Below are 22,478 nucleotides of genomic sequence, written 5' to 3'. Positions count from 1 at the left end.
TACTGTACTGTGCAATTGAACCCCAGAACACATTCCTCAGAGGGGTTGTGGAATCTCCATCTTTGGAGATATCCAAACCCCAAATGGACACAGCCTTGAGCAGCCTGCTCTGGTTAACCCTGCTTTGAGCAAGGGGGTTGGAGTAGATGATCTCCAGGGGTGCCTTTCAACCTCAACCATTTGGTGATTCTCAGGAGTTCAGAGCTGCTCAGTTGAAGTCAGTCAGTTTCTGCTCCTCAGACCACATCCATCTTGTAGATATTTCAGAGTTTCTTGCCACAGCACCCTTTCTCTGCTCAGTATTTTTAGCTCATTGTTTTGTATTTTGCCAGCTGAGAAACTGCAGTTTGTAATTTTACCTTCAGCTTCATATTTCTTCTTAAAAGTGAATACAATGTCCTGTTTATAATAATAAAATCACTAGTTGGCAGGATGACATCAAATGGAAAAAGAGAAAGCAACTGGAAAATTTAGAGCAAGCAATTTTGAGTGCCAAGTTTCACATTTGTAATAGTCCAGCGGAGGTCAACAGGCTCACTTATTATTAGGCAAATGGTAAAGAAATAGATATCCTCAAGTTCTTCCATGTTAGACTGTATAAACCATCTTTACTTGAACAGGCTCTAGCACTTTCCAAAAGAGTGATGTTATACATTTTCCACAGTAACACCAACAATGGGAGACAAGCAAAAGGCAGAACTGCTTTGCAAAGAACGGCCTTTTTTCTCTCTCCAATATTTAGGGTTTTGTTTCCCACTATGATCGGACTTTCCTGGCTTTAGTTTCTTGTCCCAGTTAAGCAGTAAAGGAAACAAAAAGATATGAATGAAATTAGAAACATTTGGAATGAGTCTTAGAAATAGCTTTTGGGTTTCTTAGATTCCTGGCTACACCTCTTCAAATGGCCTCCTCCTCCAGCCCCCGTCTCCTGCACCCACCTCTGAAATTTGCATTTCCTCCTTTGCCCTGACCTCTCTTCTGTTCAGGGGCTATATTTTGTCCCACACCATCGAAACACTAAGTGCAAAGCAAAGCAAACAAGGAAATGAAAATTACATGTTGAAACACTGGAAAAGACCGGAAAATGGTTGAAACTTTGCACCCATCAAAATTTGTCCCTATGACACTAATCCTCCAATGTTTCTCTAAAAGCAGAAACCAAACACTTCTCAAACTTCTAATGAAAAAATACCAATTCCAGCCAACCTGAATAATAAAATGAGAACTCTGGTCCTATCTGTATTATCACATTTAAAGTCTCTGGAAGGGAAGTTTCCTCAACCATGTTATTCTGATACTTTATGAAACTTCATGCTCTCTATAAAATACAACTGCAGTATGCGATGCCAACACCTAATACTTGCCTAGTGCTTTTCATCAGAAGTTTTTGGTACTCTTTACAAACAAGTAAGCTGGGAGTGCCCGCAAAATACTTGCCTAATTTTACAAATAGATAAATCCATGCAGGTAAAAAGCAGATGTCCATGGCAAAACTGTGCACTAGTGGCAGAGCAGAGAGTTAAATCAGCTAAAAGATTTCAAAGCCATCCACAAGGTTTGGATCTTTTCTGCCTTAAGTAATATTAAAATATTATGTAAACCTTTCTTTGTGAGCCATTACTGGAGAAATGAGGAAAAAAAAAAGATCTCTTGGAAGCAGTTCTGCACAGGCTATGTAGGTGAGATCACAGTTGCTATCCAAACAGACTATGCATGGCAAGAACAGGCTTCCTGTAAAACTGAAAGACTTGCAGGAAGATCAAGGAACATATTTACAAGATGGCATGGACAAAATATCCTTCCCTCCTCTTGCCCAGCCTCAGCAGCTTGGTGAAACACATTGTCTCGCTTTCATCTAAAACCACACTCACAAATGCCTCCGGTCCAGAACCTCTACCTCCGTGCTCTATACACTGACTCACAAACAGACCCAACCACACTCAGGACACTGGTTAGCAGAACACAGAAGTTACCTTTTGAGGAGGAAAGGGTCGTTTCCCATGATGAAAGGAAACAAGGAGAAGTTATCTCAGGAAGAGGAAACACCCGAAAACGCAAGACTTTGCTTGGGTCTTGGTTCCAAATCCCAAAAGCTTAATGCACGACACTAGAAAATTTACAGCACTGTGTTACAGAACTGAAGAGGATTTACTAGAGATGAAAGTATTTTAAGCCAAACTCTAATATGGGTTTACTCTAGTCCGGTGAGCAATGTGTAAACTGAATTAGGATGAGCTATTTAGAAGTGTTAACATGGCTGTTTCAGGAGAAAAGATGAATCTTTATTTATCTTAATAATAATTTCTCTTATATTGTACTCTCAGAGTACTGTACAGTAACCTGGGGAGCCTGACATCAACATGCACGAAGTACAGCAAAGATGGGCACTCACAGAGGCAGATGCTGTTGAACACGGTGTGAGCTCCCCTGGAAAACAAGGCATAACTCCCGTGTGCACCCAGACCAGATACCCCAGTTCAGGTGTCTTCCTCTGGATGCCAGCCTGGGCCAGTGTGTACCAGCTATTTGACACTGCAGACCACAACGCACTTATGCTGACAGTACGAAAGCTAATATTTAATACCAAGTTAAAGCTGAGCTACCTTGGGACTTGTCAAGAACGGTCTCTCAAGGTCTGATGGGTGAGACCAGAAGAGATGGCGGCCAGGTCTCCAACTGCAGGACTCCACTCAGCTATGATTCACACTACATTTACTAATAAAACTCATCTTTTTCTGGACAGACAAACCTCTCACTGTGAGGAAACAAAAAAGAAGACTCATCTGTATTTTACTTTCCATAACTAGAAGTCTCATGTTATCTCCATATGTGTTTAGACCACAGACTAGTTAGTCAGCGGTGTGGCAGTTGACATTAAAAGGATTAGTAAATTAAGCTCAAATAATTGTCTTAAAAACTTTGACTGTTAAATGTTTATATTTGAGAGGATCAAAAGGAAATCTACTTTGTAGTGTGCACTGTGGTCAGGAAGGGGCAGAGAGGGATTTAAATGGCTTAACTGCAAAACTGTTATCACCTTGATAAGTCCCAGTGCAATAATTCAGCAATAAAAGCAAGAAATGCACTTAGAATTTGTTTCCAAAACTGATTGTCTGACTGGAGACAAGTCAAGCTCTTTATTTGCTTGAAAGAACTTGGTCAGAAGAAACAGAGAACGCTACTGAAATGTAGACAAGAATATAAAAATAAGCACTTCCCAGTGACTTCTGAACTGCAGCATTCAGTATCTTTTTTTTTAAAGCTCCTTGAAGCCTACAGTCTGGATCTGGTATCTGAGTGTTACCACTAGTCAATCAGGAGTGTGATTCTCCCCTGAATTATTCCATTGTATGGCAATGGAAATCCAGTAAAGCTGAAGCAGTAAGGAGGCTGCAGGCTACAGTGCAGGATTAGGTCCAAAGTAACATCTGGAGTCTGGGTACAGATACAAGTGGCTGCCATTTATCTGCTTATCTGCTCAAATTGCTAACGTCCATGCCAATAACACAGATAAACTAAGAGGGAGAGGAGCTTGCTATATATATGCAGGTGCTTATACCAGTGCAGTGTCTTGAGGAATCAGGCTCATGGGGCTGTTTCACCTCAGCAATATGCAAGAAAGCAATGAATCTGCCAGCTGAGACATGATGCTCTAGCATAAGCAAGGGTGGGAGTGGAACACACCGTACCATCTTAATAATGCATTTATTGTTTTGCTTTCTTGCACCTTCCTTTATTGCAAAGTGAGGTTCTAAACAAATTTCTTTTCTTTTGTCTTTAACTGTTTTCTAGTAAAGACATCTCTGAAATCTGACACTTTGAAGCACAGCAAATCCACTCATTTTGGGTAGTCCAGCAATGTCAGAGTGTCCACCACCCAACAGACTGTGGAGTTCCTGAAAGCTGGTGGGAGCATCACTAAGTTGCAGGGATGGCTAATGTGAGGTAGGTGGACAGCACAGAGTTGCCAGGCTGCAGGGACAGACTGCATTTGCCAGCTGCTAACCTGATCAAGAGCTGTCATAAACTCCACATGACACCAGTTCTTCAAAACAGAGAAAAATGTTGAGACTAGACAGGAAAACGCAGGACAGTCTCTACCTGTGCTTAAGTTTCAAAGTAACAGTGTCCAAGATCATTTGATCTGCCAGGCATTCAGAAAATCTCTGCTATAAAACTACCACTAAAATACGTAATACATTCCAGACAAAAACATAAAGCTTTCAGATTAGGTGCCAAACACCAAATTTTCAGTTTTCAATAGTTCTTTTCAGAAAAAGCCTCTTTGCCTCACAAAATATTTCTCCAAATAACTGATCTTCTGGGTTTGTAGGTACTTTAAAAAGCAGTTTCTTTCCATGCTAGCACAGGTGACGTGTAATATGGTACATGTAATAAAGTCAATGCCTTTTCAAAGTGTGATGAAAGCAAAACAAAACAAAACAACCCTGCACCACCCAAGAAGGAGTGTGAGACCACGCTTTTTGTCGTTACCTTAAATCTCTTCTTTTGGCCATTTCTCCCGGTGAGATAACCCAGGGCAGGCTCTGGGGAAGACATTCCAGGGCTTCGGGGGAAAAGTCAGAGAAATCCACACCGTACTCCGTCAGGATCCCTTCCGTTTCCGGCTCAATCTCCCCAGCCTGCCCAAGACTTTTGGCCAACTGCCTGCAAAAAGAAAGAAAGGGATGCTTTTTTTAAGTGTATAATTACTACTGTCATGTTGTTACTGTCCCTGCAAAGAGGCTGCTGAGCCCTCAAACATACTCTTTCACCCATTCACTTCTCCCTGAGTTTTGGCAGAGGACTTAGCAGGAATTCAGACCATACCATGACTTATGTCTGCTGGAGATGCAAAACACTAGCCAGACAGTACCCTGCGCTGTTTCGTGCATCTCATTTTAAGGAAACGTTTTATATTATTAGGTTTTTGCAGAGGTAGGAAAGTGTCAAATTTTAGAAAAAAATACATTCAACGGGGATAAGAAAAGCACAGCCCTCCACAAGGGCAGCTCTAGCTTTATGCATGGCTGGTTCCCTTGAGATCCTCCTTCCTCTCCTCACCACTGAAAAATGTGACTCATCCCCACTACCTGAAATGGAGAACAGGTTCTCACCGGATCCCAGACAGCTCTGCAGAAGACAGCTCCCGGGGAGCTCAGCACACTGCTCCCCATCCCAAAGGATACGCATCTCTGCCTGGGCAAACTCATGCCCTGTGAAGACATCACAAGGTGTGAGGAACCCTTACTGCCTTCCTTACAGGAGTCGCACACACAGACATGCCCACAGATCGTCTTTCCAACCATTTTCCAGGCTCTTTCCAGGACCTAAACATTCCCAGTAGTTTTTCCCTCCTCTCCTAGCTAAGCAGAAGGCTCTGAACCAGGAGCTAACTGGAGAGGAGCCAACGATCTAGAAGCAAGTCATAGACAGAGGAAACTGTCCCCCACACGCTAATAGTCTTTGATGAAGTATTCTGCACATGTGTGGATGAGGCTGCTGCTCCATTATGCTTAGAGAAAGTTTCCATCTGCTCCAGTGCAAACCCCAGCACGCATTTGTTCAACAGCTCTGGTGTCAAACAAGCGTTTGGCTCTGGACACAGCACGCAAACTGGGGCTCCAAAGGAGTGGGACATTTGTTCTCTCCATACCTGGTTACAAATACTACATGAGAACCTATGTTCCATGGTGGCTCCCCTTGTTCCCTTTCTCACCCCCAGATTGCTCTACATACATTGAGGGTTGTTTGGGTTTTTTTAATATACTGCCATTAGGGCGAATGGCACATTACAGCCAACAGAGATAACGCTCCTGACCCACGAAAATTACAACTGAAATTAAGGCAAATCCATCAAAATATGACACAAAAGAGAGGGGTAATAATACAGTGCAAAAACAGCCACTCTAATAAGTGTTTTTCCACTGCATAAAATACACAATCATTATATTGATCCTTCTGCTTTAATTCCAATGAGTGAGAACAGGCACTAATTACTTTCCTAAATTGGGGCCAAAACAGTGCACTTGTCATTTGGACGAGCAAGATGCTCTCAGGGCTTCAAATGTGCCATAAACCCACAGAACAAACCCCATCCGCGCAGTGCAAGCAAGCCCATCTTCTTTATGGGAGCACAGCTATCTCTCTTCACAACGGGAAGGGCTGCGTAATAAACCTGTCACATTGTGTAATATGCTGGAAAGGATTGCGTGCTTCGTGGCGTGGTAAATTGTAGAGTTCACATTGCCTAGCTTTAAAATAAAAATGAAAACAAGGATAAAAGATATTTCCCTCCATTGTTTCAATTTTATGTACAAACTGTATGGCAGAAATACGTGTGCGTTTGGCATCGAGGCCGAGTTCTCTGTTCCTGCAGCTTGGTCCCAGTCTGATCCTTATTTTAATGTAAATAAACGAGGCATCAGTTTTATCTCGCTCTCTCTCAGCAGTAACAATAAACCAGAGCAATCACCGCTTCATTTCCAATGTCTAGTGTGGAGCTGGGAGACTGAGCAAGGATGACCCCGTGGGTCTGTAGGCCCACCAGCACCACCAAGGATGGATTGAAAAAAAAAGAGGAAAAGAGAGGACATGTTGCCCTACCAAAAAGAAATGGCAAGGGCTTGAGTCTCAGGTGCCCCTTCTCCTGGAAGAGCAGAGCTGGGCAGTGCACCAGGAGGGTGGCTGGACATCTGCACGACAAGTCATGGAAAGCACCTCTGAATGCCAGAGTGCTTTCCAGCTCAGTCTTGAAACCCATGTTCTCTTGATCCGTTTACTGAAATTAGATTACGAACTGTAAGGGGTTTACCCAGAGGTTTGATATAGGACTAATATTTTTTAATAGTAATTAACATTTGATTTACAGTGTTCCAGGGAACATTTCCCAAGTACCTTGAAATAAAAAGTGTACAACTGACTTTAATTGGGGCCATGTTACAGTCACGCAGACATGATGACTTGCATCAGAGCAAAATCTGACAGGACAGCATGTGATCAAAGGTAACACATATAGGATCACCGATGGCCCTGGAGTAACAGCCAGGCTGTAAAATCACTAATGGGGCTCCGCGGCCACCAAGGGTAGCAAGAATAGTTCAAGAGGCTTATAAACAACAACAGGCACAGGGCCCAGCAGCAGTCAGACGTTCACTCTCAGGGAGTCACAGTGTCTGTGACACCCCAGGCTTGCATGTATCTCTTTTTTTTAAAATCTTAAAAGGTAAAAGGAATTATAATGGTTACAGACGTAAACATTCCCTTTCTGTGACGTTGATGGGGGAGCATTAGAGCACCTTGGAGGGTTCCTTGAATACCCTTGGACTGAAGTCAGACACGGCGGCAGCATGCACCGACAGGAACATGCTGCAGTCAGGGCATTGGGCAGCACACAGAACAGGGTATTCCTCTAAAGCAGCCATAGCTGCAAGCTCATTGAACTGCTCCGAACTGTTGACTCATTGGAGCTTGACCTCCCATGTGTGTGCGCCTGGGGCAGAGCCACACTCATGCTGCCATCTTCCCCTTCATGGTGACACTGATCACAGCTATTCAGCCACCCATTTCTACAAACATTCGAGCCCTCTCTGCTCCCCAGACTCAGCTGAAACTGGCCAACATGTTCAAAGGTTACATGGTAAGAACTCTCCGAAAAGACAAAGCATAATTACATAAGGCTTGCTTCCTTTGGAAAGCCGAGCAGGCTCCCAAATGGGAGTGAATAACTTCCATGGGGACTTAACAACCTTACTCAGTCTCTCCTGGAGCAGACTGGTCCACAGTCATCCTACACAGAGGGTTTCTTTCAGCAGCAGGAGAACATCCTACACATCAATAAGCCACCGTTCCTAGAGGAAGCTTGTACAGGAACAGGAGAGGGGACAGCGAGGAAGACCACCCGGCTGCTCCCACCACCCAGGGCCTGGAGCTCACAGGCAGAGCTGCACAGGCTTGATAAAGCCCAAAGGTCCCAGTGGAGATAGCACGATGCATGGCCAGATGCAGGGCTGAGCATCATGGAGACAGAGAGCTGTGTCATGGGAATCCCCAGCGCCCAAGGGCACAGTCCAGCCCCACTCCGCACCATGGAGCTGCCTCCCTTCAGCTGCCGGGCCACCCACTGTTGGAGCGCAGGAGCAGCATGGTGCTCTCCACGAAGGTGGGGCCATCCCACGCTTCAGAATGGTACGGTGATTAGCTGTGCCGAGGGAACGCAGCTTTCCTGAGAGACAGTCCCATCTGCAGGAAGGTGTTTTTCCAACAGAGCTACACTCCTTGAGGATCAGACCTTCCCTCAAGCCTTACAGTGAGCTACCCAATTTGTGAATTAAAAAACCAGAGATGAAAGGAATTCAAGCCACTTGGATGGTTTTGGAAAGAGCATCAAGTGAAAGAACATCCTGCAACGTTTCATTTTATTGCAAATGCCGTGACAAATCTTGTCACCTTGACAGACCAATATCTAAGGCCCTGAGCTAGAATAGCCACAAGCCACATGTGACACAGAGGGAATCAGTGATTCGACATTTTACTACTACTTTTTTTTTTTTTTTAACAGTCTCATCCATCACCATATGTGGGGGCAAAAAAAAAGATTCCGCCTTAACCATCTCCAAAAGTGTGGAGATGTCTGGACTAGTTCTCCAAATGGCCTTGGACTCCAACACTGAAAAAAGGTCCCCAGAAAATAACTGTACGTAGCAGTACTTGTAATATTTATCTGGAAAAGGATAATATTTTGGAGCTACTCTGCTTTATCTGCTACCTGAAGCAGGTACAGCTAAATGGCATTTCACTGCCACAGTAAAATCACTTCACATGCAGGATGGAGCACAGCAGCACACACTCAGGACATCACCAGCGGGACATGGAGACATTAGTTCCTCCCTGCTCCCTCCCAGCACACTCGGGGTGATAGGGTGCCCTTCATAAGGGACAGTGTCTCACTGGTGACCACCAGGTGGCAATCACGACACAGAAACGCACCCCCCTCCCCAAGGGGACCTCCAGGGACTGTCAGGTTGCCCCAGTACAGGTGACCACCCTCGGCGGCCAGTGCCACCACCAAACTCTTGGCCAGGGCATCCCACTGCTCCAGCCACACGTGGTCACTGTGAAGACCAGAATATGCTGTGAACTGTGCTTGGAAACGCGGCACTGAACTTCCCAAGGGAAAAGTAAAGCTGAGGAAGGTGCATGACCAGCATGGGGGAGTTCAGCTGCAGGATGGAGAGTACCTGGAAACACCCAAGGCATCCAGGGGAAATGACTGCCAGCTATGGAGGGAGTTTGCCTTGTTGTACTTCCAACAGACTTAGATGGTGCAGAGTGATGAACTACAGGCTCTTTAGTCCAGACACATTCAAAACCATCGTGGTGCTGCCAAAGGGGTATCATGAGGTCTGTAGGCAGAACTAAGGGGTGCACAAGAAAGTTCAAAAAACCAAGCGTGCAATGATCTGCAGATCACCTGCTCTTCTCTCCTTCAGGTGCACCATGACTAGCAACACGGCTTATAAACAAGCTTATAAACCAGCCCAAAAGCAAACAGGAACTTTTGGGACCTTCAGGAGGTTTCCTTGTCTTTCAGTGTTTAAACAAGCATGTATTTATAGTTAAAAACAAAATGGGTCACCAAGGTTTTATGCTCCCATCTCCACAAGGCACTTACTGAAGTGCAACTGAGTCCCAGAGGAAACAGCTATGTACGAAGACAATCATGGACATTTTCTCTCCTGACAACACCCTTTACATCTTGGAAACTACCAAAACAGCCAGATGAGAATATACAATGTTGTCAGAAGCACAGATTAAAGACACACACATTAGCCAATGAAAAAAGACATTAGCCCATCCTCCTAATTTCCCCCGTTTCTGCTGAAAAGGGGGGTTGTTCATGACAAGAAGCCAAGCAGTACAATCACCCTCCAGTCTTTTCTCTGTTGGAGTCAAAGAAGACAAAGAAAAACTCTGCCAATAAGAAACTTAGTCACAGTGAAGTTCACAGCACAGCCAGCCTCTAGTTAAGTGGGGCTCAAAGGGAGGCCACTTCAGTTCATGCATTGCAGTTTAGCTAGGAAATACTGAGTGACTTAATGGCTCATGTGGCTCTCAAGGAGTACACGTGAAACTTGCTATTACTGGGCACACAAAGCAGCCACAACTGATAAACTCAAACTCAGGGAAAGAGGGACTTCAGTTTAGTTTACTTTTAGTTTTCGGGCTGGTAGATCTGTGCCAACATACTTACTCTTAAAAAAAAAAAAAGTTTTATGTAAGTTTTAAGCTTTACCAGGAGTTTGAGCCGAGGACTCCAAAAACCACGGTGCTGACGCTGTACGTCAGTTCTGCTACCCCATCAGAACAGCTTTGCAAGGGGAAGAGAAAAGTTGGGCTTTATGCCCAACTCCCACTACTGCACATGCTCCAGATTACATCCAGATCCCCATCACCTGTAAATTCGACCACAGCATTTCCACAGGTCAGAGTTACCTACTCTGTATCACCAACTAAACCAGGACCGCTCAGTTTTTCCCAAGACAACTGAATAGATTTATCAGTGGCCACCATTTCTGAGACCCACTCAATAGGAAGTAGCATGGCCACTCCAGGTGGGTGCTTGGCACACAGTAGCTATTCCCAAGAAAGAATGAAAATGCTGAAAACTACAGGGTCTTCCTCAAGGAGAGGCAAAATGAACTTGCAATCTGGATCCAGCCCAGCATAGGTCATTTGTGTAGCCCTGGCTTAAAATCTCCTCCTTCATGGCAGTGCCTGCAGTTTGAACTCTGGACAGCAATGGCTTTACAGTGCCTCCTGAAATGCAGAGAGTGCAACACCCTTCTCACCTGCTTCAGGAGTGAATGAATCTTCTCTTGATTTCTAGTATCTGTCCTTGAAGCAATGCAAATTTAAAACCACAAAAATCTGCGACTTCTTTCTACTTCTTATCAGTAAAGGCTTAAAAACCAAAGATGAGCCTCACAGCTACTGATCTTCTTCCTCCGGCAGAAGTGAAATGCTTACACACTGTGTACTACTCTTACACAAAGGGATGAAGGATTGAAAGGCTGCCAGCACGCCACGGTGCTTGTGCTGGTCAGGCTACGTTACCTGTGTGTGCTCCCTCTGGACTACAAGCTCTTCTGAGCAAAGACGGTATGCTCATTCGTGCTGTGATGTGCCAGCACACTGAAGCAAGCACCAAAAGAAACTAACATTATGTAGCCATGAGATTAACTAGCGATGAGCTATCCTTAGGCTCATCACAGTTTAACCACCAAATACCAGAGGGATGCAAGACAAGTATCTTGTTAACAGATTCCTGTCTCTATCACATGTATCAAACTAAGTGAAACCAAGAACTCCAACTAGAAAACTCAGTCATCTCTGCTTCCAATGGCAGCCACATACCCTGTCGCAAAGTTGCTGTCTTCTTTCCAGTCCGCTATGCGACAGATGAAGAGCATATTTGAATAGTCCTCAGGCCTGGTCACAAAGTCTGGAGGGCAATCAGCCAAGGACACATAGGCCCTGGGCACTCTGTGGTCCACAGGTGAGAACATGGCGCACCTCCTGAAGAGTTCACTGTTCTTGTCTGCCAGAAGCTTGATGAAGCCTGTAGCTGCTCGGGAATGTTTCTTTTCCAAAATGTAGACCACCTGGAAGAGGCAAAGGTTTCTACAGTGAATACCTTTAGAGAAACTTATTTTCTTTAACAGAATAGGGATACACAGAGGCTTAGCAGAATATCTGGAAAAATCACAAGGCCTATATCATGTTTTCCTTGTGTGTGTGTGTGTATGTGTGTATGCATTTTTTAACTGAGTCCCTATTTACAATGTATTTTCCTTGCCATCTTGCTCATGGCTATAGAAGAGCTAAGTGCCTTCCAAGTGCTAGCTCTCTACAGCAATTTTCTTGATTACAGAACAAAACCAGACAAGAAGCAGATGCTTCCAAATGCAGGGAATTAGCCACAACATACAAGCAACTCCTGTAAAATCTTTCATTTGTATCCTCGGCCTGTGATTTCGACCTTCAGCGCAGAACAGGCCAGTCCAAAAACGGTGCCGCTGGCGGATCCAACACTAACCACAGGAAAGGATGTGCTGTGGGGAATTTGGCAGTTCTCTCCTCCTCTCTGTGCTTTCTGAAGTTAGGGGTTATTTTACCTTTATACAAGATGGCTTTGAAAAGAATAATAAATTACAATATCACTAAATAATTGTTCCAGAGAGGTGTTCATCCAGGCTATATTTTTGTAGACCGTAATAAATCACTGGATAACAGAAATATTATAGCCGATTTCCTAAGCTTATACAGAAGAGTCCTTCCAGAAAGTTTCAGGAGCTGCACCTCTGTGCGATTCTGAGCACTGGAATTGCCACGCTGGATGAGACCAGAGGGCAGCCCAGCCCAGAAGACGGACCAGAATCGGAGGCTGCAAGGGAAAGCACAAGACAAGGACGAGACCTGACCCGGTAGTCCTTTTCTGGTCTCTTAACATTCAGAGATTGACTCAAATCTTGAACCAACAGCACTAAACAGCCTTTCCAAAGTCTGTAAGAATTAATTCTGACGACTTTGGATATCCTGACACTCATATTAGTATCCAATCTTTTTTCTGGATCTTGCTAAGCAATTTTGCATAACAAACAAAGGGAATTTAAACTAGGATAATTGGTAAAAATAACAAGACACTTGTTTTTTATCAGATCGGACAATTACTCTCTTTGAAACAGGGAATGAGATTCAAAGATCAACAGATGGAGACTACAAGGAGGCCAGGGCTGGTCTCCTTCAGCCTTTGGGAGTGCACACGTGCTTGCTTGTCACTCTCCATGGAGTTACCTTGGCTGTCCTTTGAAGAAACTTATCTGGGAGGAGCCTGGGATCATTCACCTTGGGTCCATCATCCTGCATTGTTCTGTGCACACCGCAGATCCCAACAGCCTTCACTGCATCAAACAAGAGAAACACAACAGTTACCATAGCACATTTCTATCACGAAGTCGTGTTGGGCCTTTGCTGTAAACTACAATACAAGGTGCATGTAGTAGACTTATTTGAAAGGGAAAAGATCTCTTAAATGTTAGAACAGCCAAGCACGAATCAATTATTATTTCTCCAGACTACCACAGAAAGCAGATATATGTTCACTTACCATGCAGATCTGCTGAAAAACAACAAAAATCAAAATAAATCCAAACTTTACAAGTACAACTATACCAGCCATAATAAACAAAATGGTGGAAAACACATTCTGTTTATTAAATACTAAGAACTACAGTAATTTCCTGCCATTTCTTAGTTGGACTCATTAACATTATATAAATAGTCTGTTGAGTACACACATTCATTTAATATTTAATTTCCTATGCAAGGTTATAAGATGCATGTTCATCTTTGAAACTGAAACCATATCTACTAAGTTGACCCTCTTCGGCTGTGGACCAGGATTATGAAAAAGTCATATGAAAGTAATCGCTACATATGACAAACAGCTCCCTCCCCCTGAAATTCCTTCACCAGATACTGAGAACATTTAAATCAACTGTCAACTAATTTCTAGTTTGCAATTTTCCAATATTCAGGTATCTGAGTTTGAAAGTATCTGCTATAGGTGGCTGGCACACCAAATGCATTTAGTGTTTACAAACATCCAAAGTGATCTTTGCCATGGAGAAGGCTGGGACCGGTCCCTTCTTGAGTTGCATACCTGCTGAGAGCCCATGGTTACTACTCTGACAGTGTTTTTTGGATGGAAACATCCATGCACTCTTCCCCGGAGGGCTCATGGAGGATGGATGCCTCTTTCCACTTGTATGGCAATCACATCCACCTCAAGCTCATATGCTAAAATCAAGCCCTGACTGTTCAAAAGAAATTTTGCTTTCTTAAAGAGAGACTGTGGCACCAACTGGAAGTTTCAAGGGACGTAGCTGTCACTGTTTCCCTTAGAAGACATGAGATAAAGCAATGTTTCACTGAAGACTGTGCTCCAGCAGGCCAACGGCGCTCATGCACGCCAGAAAGCCTCAAGGAGAGCAGCGGTGACACGCAGACCCTGGCCCCCAGATGACACCCATCTGTCCCGCAGGGACCCTCGACGGAGGCTGCTGGTGACATGACGGATGAAGGGGGCCAGGCTGCGGGAGGGGAGGCTGCAGCTGCTGGCAGCACCGAGCAGTGCCGGGGCACCGGGGGGCTGGTGCTGGGGGGGAGACGGGGTGGCAGCGGGGGCCAGCAGCTTGCCCCGAGGGGAACGGCTGTGCACCACTGTCATGAGGGCACATTCACAGATGGTCCTGCTGCCGCGGACGGGCTGGGTTGCCTTCGGGCAACATTACCCCAGCAGTCATTTGACAATGACGGCTATCACTCTAATGACAAACTCTGGTTCTCATATGCCACTAATTATCCCCAGCTTTGCCTTCTGATACAAAGCTCTTCAGACTTCACCTCTCCCCAGAGATCATCTTTTTCAGAAGAATCTAAGTGACTTTAATTTTATTTTATCTTTAGTGACTTGCTAGCAAGGCCAAGAGGAGAACAGACAGATATTCAGGGGTTTAAATAAAAATCTACTTTCCTTAAAAAAGCAGCAGTAGTAGCAGCAGCAAACCCCTTCCTCTTTTACTTCTACTGAAATGAACTCAGATGTGCCACAACCGGGGTTACTAAGGGATAAAACCACCCAGAATTTCATGGTGACAAAAAAGCTGAGGAAAAAATTGCTTGGATAATTATAAACAGTTTAAAAAGTGGGGATACCCAAATTACACACCTCATTTGCTTGCCTCTTCTAAGATCTCTGCCAGCTAAAGGTCGTACCAAGCAATCAGTTAGTAAAGAATAAAAGTAAGGAGCCGTTTTGTTTTCTTATAAATTTTCAAGCCATTGGTTAATAGTCATGGGTTTATGGTGTGCCAACCATACAGACAGCTAGGACAAAGAACGGGACGATCTGGAACAAAGAAACGCTGGCAGGCACGGAGGGCAAGGGGAGGCTGGTAGCCTTCCAAAGGCCATACCTTCAGGCACACCTGCCACAAGCCCAGGGCTTTACTGGAGTGAACTCTCCCCCACCGAACATCACGTACTGGTTGGAAGAGAAACCAGATCTAAATGTGTTTGGAAAAAAGCAAGAGCTGCACTCACTGCTTTCCCAGCACAGCAGAATAACAGCACCGACTCAAGGCACAATGGGCAAGAATGAGAAAAGCACCAGGAGCCACGCGAGGAACGTGCCCTTGTTAGCGCTGCTTTCTTTCCACTTCTCCTTCCAACTCCCATTTCTCCAAAAAGTTGCTTGCATTTTTTCACGGAAGCAGCTTTCCCTGTCAAAAAAGGAGCCAGCAGTGGTGTCCTTGGGAGTTATCACATACACACACGCAAAAGCACAGAAGCACCAGGGGGGAGCTGTCATGGGGAGCACAGCAAATGGGTCACCAAAGCTTCCTTTGCCTGGGATGAACGTGCAGGGCTGGGGCATTGCCCCCCCACCCTGCTGAAGCTGAGCCCCATGTGAACCCAGTACAGGTACCAGAAAGCATCTAAATTCTCACTGTAGCACATGGTAGAACCTGCCTTTTTCCTTCACAGCCAAAATCAACCAGGGGCCTTTGGCTGGCTGGAGAGTACCTTCCTCCTCAGGGATCTCTCCAATTTCAGTATCCCTCCCAAAAAATCCTAGGATTATTAGAGAATCCAACAGACAGAGGCTGGGATCTACAACTATACCATCAACAGAAAGAAAGAAGGAAGCAAATCCCAGCCACCTACTTATTCCTATCCATCTTTCTTAATCAACTTCAGTATCTAAAAGGTCATCATGTACATTTACTGATGGGCAATGCTCCTGAAACAAGGAACAGGGAAGAAGACACACGAGGAACCCTGCACTCTTGGGGCCAAGAGATGTGGGCTTCTCTACAGCTTGTAGCTGCTCCTTTTGAAGTCAAAATTCTGTTGGTACCAGGGCTGCATCTAGTGCTTGGAGGTCTACATTAGCAGAGCACCAGCGATGAGGGCTCCCTGTGACAAACCCCTCTGCTCAGAAAGGACAGCTACCCAGATCCAATGTCCACCTGGCTCAGCTGTGAAATTACTGCACAGAGACCTCGGTCTCAACAGCGATAATCTGCCACAAGAGTCTGGTACCTGAGTTCCCTAAATATGCTTCTGACAGTCCCTGCCTTTCGTTGCACATCCCCCTTCCCTCCAATGAAACTGGAACTTGGTGGGTGGGCAGAGAGGGGAGGTATCAGGGCCCCACCAGAGACTGGTGGTCTAGAAGGTCTGAGCCTGGAGACACAAACATCTCCCACAACAGGGCAGAGCCATGGAGGCAATCCTAAAGGAGAGCTAACTTGTGAGAGGAGCAGGATTTTGAGCAGGGGAGGTAGGAAGAAACTTCTTGCATTATTCCAAACTAAAAATGAATTATTCTGACCCCTTTACTGCAGTGGTTATCCAATGACCATTCAATATTTCCACCCTGGGCAAAGACATGTTTTCTGAGAAAGATTTACTATGTTAGCTTGGGCAATACTTCATAAGCTTATCTTACAGTGAAAACACACTTCAGCAACTAGGATTCAGTGAAACTGCATTATAATCTCAGTGTTTTCCTTTCAGCGATTATCTGACAAACCAAGACTGTAATAGTCTTACTTAAAAAAAATTAGGCACTAGATACAAAAAGCAACTCAAATTAGTTATGTTATTACCAACAAAGTAGATCCAGGACACTTGGAATTTGCCTCCCTCTGTACGAGATCAGTTTAGGCAGCTTCAATACACACTTAGATTTGCCTGACAGGCATTCCTAGGTCAAACACTATTTTTTTTTAAAGCCCCCCAAATTTCCTTTTACAATGAAATTACCATGACATTAAAAGGTGGCCAAAGTGGACTAAAACTCATCAGACTAGAATTCTGATTACTTGTGAGATCCAAAATGCAGGATTTTGAGCAGGGGAGGTAGGAAGAAACTTCTTGCATTATTCCAAACTAAAAATGAATTATTCTGACCCCTTTACTGCAGTGGTTATCCAATGACCATTCAATATTTCCACCCTGGGCAAAGACATGTTTTCTGAGAAAGATTTACTATGTTAGCTTGGGCAATACTTCATAAGCTTATCTTACAGTGAAAACACACTTCAGCAACTAGGATTCAGTGAAACTGCATTATAATCTCAGTGTTTTCCTTTCAGCGATTATCTGACAAACCAAGACTGTAATAGTCTTACTTAAAAAAAATTAGGCACTAGATACAAAAAGCAACTCAAATTAGTTATGTTATTACCAACAAAGTAGATCCAGGACACTTGGAATTTGCCTCCCTCTGTACGAGATCAGTTTAGGCAGCTTCAATACACACTTAGATTTGCCTGACAGGCATTCCTAGGTCAAACACTATTTTTTTTTAAAGCCCCCCAAATTTCCTTTTACAATGAAATTACCATGACATTAAAAGGTGGCCAAAGTGGACTAAAACTCATCAGACTAGAATTCTGATTACTTGTGACAGATCCAAAATTATTTTCACTAGGTTTGCATTGGTCACCGTGGAAATTTGCAATTCTGTCCAAAAAGAATACAATTAAAGATGCAATATCCCCTTGCAAATGAAAATATATCACAGTTTCAGATCTCAAAAACAACTCACTGGAAAAAAAGAAATCTCTCTCCCTGGATGGAAAGAAACAAGTTTTTAAAAAAACAGTTCAATGTTTGCTACTTCAGCTAGAAAAAAAAAAATCTACTTGAGAAGTTATTTGGCTTACTCTACATGGGCATATCTAGAATCCCATCAGAAGGCATTATTGATATGAACCTTTTAAAAAGAAAATACTGCTCTTCAGCTTAGTGCTCAGATACCAGCACATCTGTAAACCTTTCAGTAGCAAGGTCTACTACTTACTAATGAAGTAACAACACTTAGGTTCTCTGATGTCTGCTTCAATAAGCAGTTTTCAGCATATTCTGTTTTAGTACCAAGTACATAAGGAAAGTGGTGTAAAACAAACCAATTTATTATAAATATCTCAAGAATTGTGTGTCACACTCAAAAAGGATGTGTTTTTGGAAGTTTTGTCTATATCAACACAAGAAACATATGGAAATGAAAACTCCCTTCAACCAAAAAGTGATACATTCAAATGCATGCACAGATTTGCCCTGGATTATACTATTCTGCTACAACCTTCATTTTTAGGGACAGCGAGAAGGAAACGTGTTGCTCTTCAGAAGACAGTAAAAGGGCTCTTCACATTCTGTCGTCAATGTTTATTGGCACAGAACAGGTTTTTCCTCCAGAACAGAAAACTGATGGTAGGAACCAGCTGTTCACATCATACTTGGTCCTCCCTTCACCAAGTAAACCAAAATGTAACTTTTTGAGGATCAAAGCAAAGGGATCTGGTTTCTTAGAAACACCTGTCCCCAGCTGGATGATTTCAGTTCCTACAAAGTTCTTTCGGTACCTACAGAGGTAGGAGCTCTGAGCTTCTCCTGACCTTGGCAGATTTCTCCCCCATGGAGTCCACAGTACAGAGGTCCAAGTGAGCTCTCTCTGAAGTCTCACCCAGCAGGCTGAAGAGCTGCTCCTCCCTACCCAAAAGGTAGGGAGGAAGGAAAGTGCCATTTCACTTGGCACCAGGTACTATCCAAAACTGGAATTTATTTTAAACAGGCTATAAGAAGGCTCACTTGGGAAAATATTGTGCAAGAAGCAGTATTTTGCAAGTATTTATACCTCCACACACACAGCTTTCCACCTGTGATGGAGGGAAGACAGATAGTTCACTGTGATGAGACTATTAAGCCAACAGCTTTGGAATTTAACACATGCAGCCTGTCCAAAATCAGCCTAGCAGCTCCCACGTGCAATGCAAGAGGGCTCTGCAGGTAAGAAGCAAAGCTGCTCCAAACCATGCAGCACTCCCGAGCTGTCTCATCACAGAGCTGTGTGTATAATGAACAGGACTAACTTCCTTAGAGATGTTTATTTTGAATACTCATTTAAGCAGATTCACCCTGCCACAGCTGTTCATGTCTAACCACCTGAACTCACACACCTGCGTGCCCAATGGCACACTGAAGACGAGGACCAGGAGACTCAGATGATTAGCAAGAAGAGTTTTGAAGATGCACAGGCGGGAGGAAACCCTCAGGGAGGGAGAGGAAAGGCATAATAACGGATGCATACAGCAGAGAGACAAGCATCCGGAATAACACAGAGCAAAGGCAATGTGAAGAGGTGAGTATAGTTGGCTTCCTTACACACACAACACAGCCAAGCATATAATTATTTACTTATATTCAGCCACCTCCACGACAGGATGAAGGAGATGGCAGAATGATGAGACAGGAGTGTCACTTTTCCTTAGAACCCTCCAAGTCTGATCCACAACAAAGATTCAACATCATTTTGGGAAGCTGCCATCTAGCCCAACAGATCAAATCGTAGCTGTCTCAGTAGCCACATAACATTACTACAACCACAGCATGGGTACTCAGGCCTCCTGGCCCTCTCATGTCCTTGAGAAGCTGCCAGTCAACAGGGGGGTTGGAGGCTTTATTGCAACAGAATTAAACCTCCAAAAAATCAGGTGGTGTTGCAGTCTACATAAATACAGTTTTATTACATTAACGGCAAGTAAAATTAAAATGTTACAAAAACATTTCCATTGAGTACTTTGCCTATCTACTTAATGTTCTTCCTTTCTGCATGTGCATTTGTTCCTAAAGTGTGTGTGTCCAATTTTACTATTGCATGGAAAATATGTTAGCTGAATGAATCCTAATCTGATTCAGCCTGGAAACCTTGCTGCTAACAATGACCATACTCTAATATGTTTATTCTCACACCCACCATTCATTCTCAGTATCATGCCCTCTCACGTACTTGACCTAAACTTGTAACTCAACAGAGAAACACAGGTGAATTCAGGAACATACGGTAATATGCTGAACTTAATCTAATTCCTGTTACCTAATTGCATAAGTAAATTTTTTTTTTTTTTGCCTTACTTAAGAAGTCATTTGGGGGTCAAGATCACTTACTAGGGAAGAACAGCGTAAGAAGCTTTCCCAACATTAACTTCCATTGCAGACTTCAGCTGTGCAACAAAAGAATAACTGGAGCTTATTCAGCCCATAGCTTTTAATCAATGCAACCGTAAAGCCCAATTTGTTCAATACCAGTAAAACACTTTTCTTAAGTTGCTATACTGTTTATTCTTCAGAAATCTATGCTCTCATTTAAGAAAAGTTATAGCAACAAAAAAGAGCTAGATCCAGAGACCCGCAAACATGAACTTAGGATAAACTAATACAGAGCTGTCTTGAGCAGCTGAAACGGCTCCAGCTTCTCTGCTGGTTTTCCAGGCTTCAGCAGAGTGAAACCGATCTGATTTTTGACAGTTCCACCTCAAGGATTTCTATTAAAAGCCGTGTAACTGAGAAGATTTCCTGGTGAGCTTTCACTCTGCTGTGGCCTAGAAATGTTAAGAGCTATGCAGTGGAGACGATCCATCTCCAGAAAGCTGCAGGCTAGGAAAGAAGCGTGAAGACTCCTTAAAGCACTCAGAGTGAACAGGAGCCTCTGAAGAGGAGGAAGAACAACATTTATTCCTTCCAGCAGCCAGTGATGTTGGTGGGCTCCAAATCTGTCAGAGATTTCATGGCAGCTAAACTAAAAGAAGTGGGGACCTGAGCAAAGCAGAGCAGAGCAGAGGGACAGCATGTGGTCCAGATTCTCATCACCATCATCCTTTCCCTACCAGCCTTGGCCAAGGAAAGCAATAGTAGTATCTCCCTAAACTCTGCCTACGCCAATACGAGACACTGCTAACTGCAGAAGGGCTCCAGGTGCCAGAGGACAACACAAAAGGCAGGTATGCACCTAGTCAAGCTTAAAAGAAGAGAGAGAGCACACAAAAGCACAAGACGGGGCATGGAAGCGCATGAGAAGGTGCACGAGTGCGAAACAGAGATTAAACTCTAGATTATAAATACATTTTTCTCCTTTGCTAGAAGGATCCAAAAACTTTTCTAAGCACTGACTCCAGAGCATCATCTTGAGAAAAGAATGGCTTAATGAATTATCACACAACCATACTGTGAAGGTACCAAATGCCACCACTTCTGTTGAGCCAAGTAATCCCGAAATACTCAGTATCAGCCTCCAGTCAGTAGTAGTGTGGACACCAAGCAATTTTAGATTGTAATTTCTGACCTTATCAGGGCTATTAGAGACTGAAAGTCACATTTGACTTGAAAAGAGACTGACCGGCATCCACCTGGCCAATGCTGAACAGACAGATGGACAGGAGCATGTTCTGCAGCAGCTCCAACCCAAATTCTGTTGACTCTACCTATTAACCATCAGCTATTCAATTCAATTTTCCATCACACAATTGGCTGAGTTAGCTGTCAGCTTACTCTGCCTGTAAATGAGCAATTTCTATTCAAACTTCATTACATCAAGGCAGTGAGCAAGCCTTGGACATTCACATATTCAAACTCTGATTTGCAGAAGCGTAGGTGTAAGTGGAAATCCTGAACAAACACAACTATCTGATTGCTGCCAAGGCAGCCAGTCCACCAACTTGATGACTTCTGTGAGCCACCCCATGGGAAGCAGGATATTCTGCGTATCTGGTAAAGTAAGATCTCTCGTGAGAAGAGTTGAAAAAAGCTGAGCAAACTAGTTTGACAAGGATAGCTTTTGGCATAGTGACACGGTTTTACAAACTTTTATTTGAATATCATTTCACTAAGAAAGGCTGAGGCACTTTTATGAGCACAGCTGCTATTCTCAAGAGTACAAGTAGCTGCTACTGTTCGATTGCTGATGTTTCTTTATCAGAGTAATCTGATTCCAATATTTAACAAGAGACAGCTCACATTTGTATGAAACTCATGTGACACGCAAGTCTGTGTAGGGATACAGCATTGTAAAGTATTCTGTACAGAACATTTTGCACTTTCCCTGGATTGGGAGGATACAGAGATGTTTCTATTTTTTATTACATACTAAATTGGAGTATAAGGAAAATCCTACTGCAGTGACAAGTCACAGAAATAATGTATTCCAGCTCAGTACTAAGTGATAAGATAAAAGTTACATTACCTCTGTTGCAGAGAGATGTTTCTATTTTTTATTACATACTAAATTGGAGTATAAGGAAAATCCTACTGCAGTGACAAGTCACAGAAATAATGTATTCCAGCTCAGTACTAAGTGATAAGATAAAAGTTACATTACCTCTGTTGCAGTACAGAATCATAGAATCATAGAATTGTTTAGGTTGGAAAAGACCTTTAAGATCATCAAGTCCAACAGCTAACCTAGCACTGCCAAGGCCACCATTAAATCATGTCCCTAAGCACCACAGCTACACATCTTTTAAATACCTCCAGGGATGGTGACTCAACCACTTCCCTGGGCAGCCTGGTCC

At 43.7% G+C, this 22,478-nt stretch overlaps 1 protein-coding gene across 1 annotated transcript in view; it reads right to left on the bottom strand.

The window, feature by feature from the left end:
• Positions 1-22,478, bottom strand: part of DIS3L2 (DIS3 like 3'-5' exoribonuclease 2) — a 200,003-nt gene that overhangs the window by 112,529 nt on the left and 64,996 nt on the right. Inside the window, exons 7-9 of the mRNA XM_009282384.1 lie at positions 12,856-12,962; positions 11,416-11,663; positions 4,495-4,668 (exon numbers count right to left, since the gene is read on the bottom strand). Coding sequence (XP_009280659.1) covers positions 4,495-4,668; positions 11,416-11,663; positions 12,856-12,962 — 529 coding nt within the window. The remainder of the gene's footprint in view (positions 1-4,494; positions 4,669-11,415; positions 11,664-12,855; positions 12,963-22,478) is intronic.

The sequence above is a fragment of the Aptenodytes forsteri genome, unplaced genomic scaffold (genome assembly GCF_000699145.1).
Source record: "Aptenodytes forsteri isolate BGI_AS27 unplaced genomic scaffold, ASM69914v1 Scaffold404, whole genome shotgun sequence".
Classification (NCBI taxonomy): domain Eukaryota; kingdom Metazoa; phylum Chordata; class Aves; order Sphenisciformes; family Spheniscidae; genus Aptenodytes; species Aptenodytes forsteri.
Note: the sequence above shows the minus strand (reverse complement) of the source record. Positions and strands in the feature narration are given on the sequence as shown.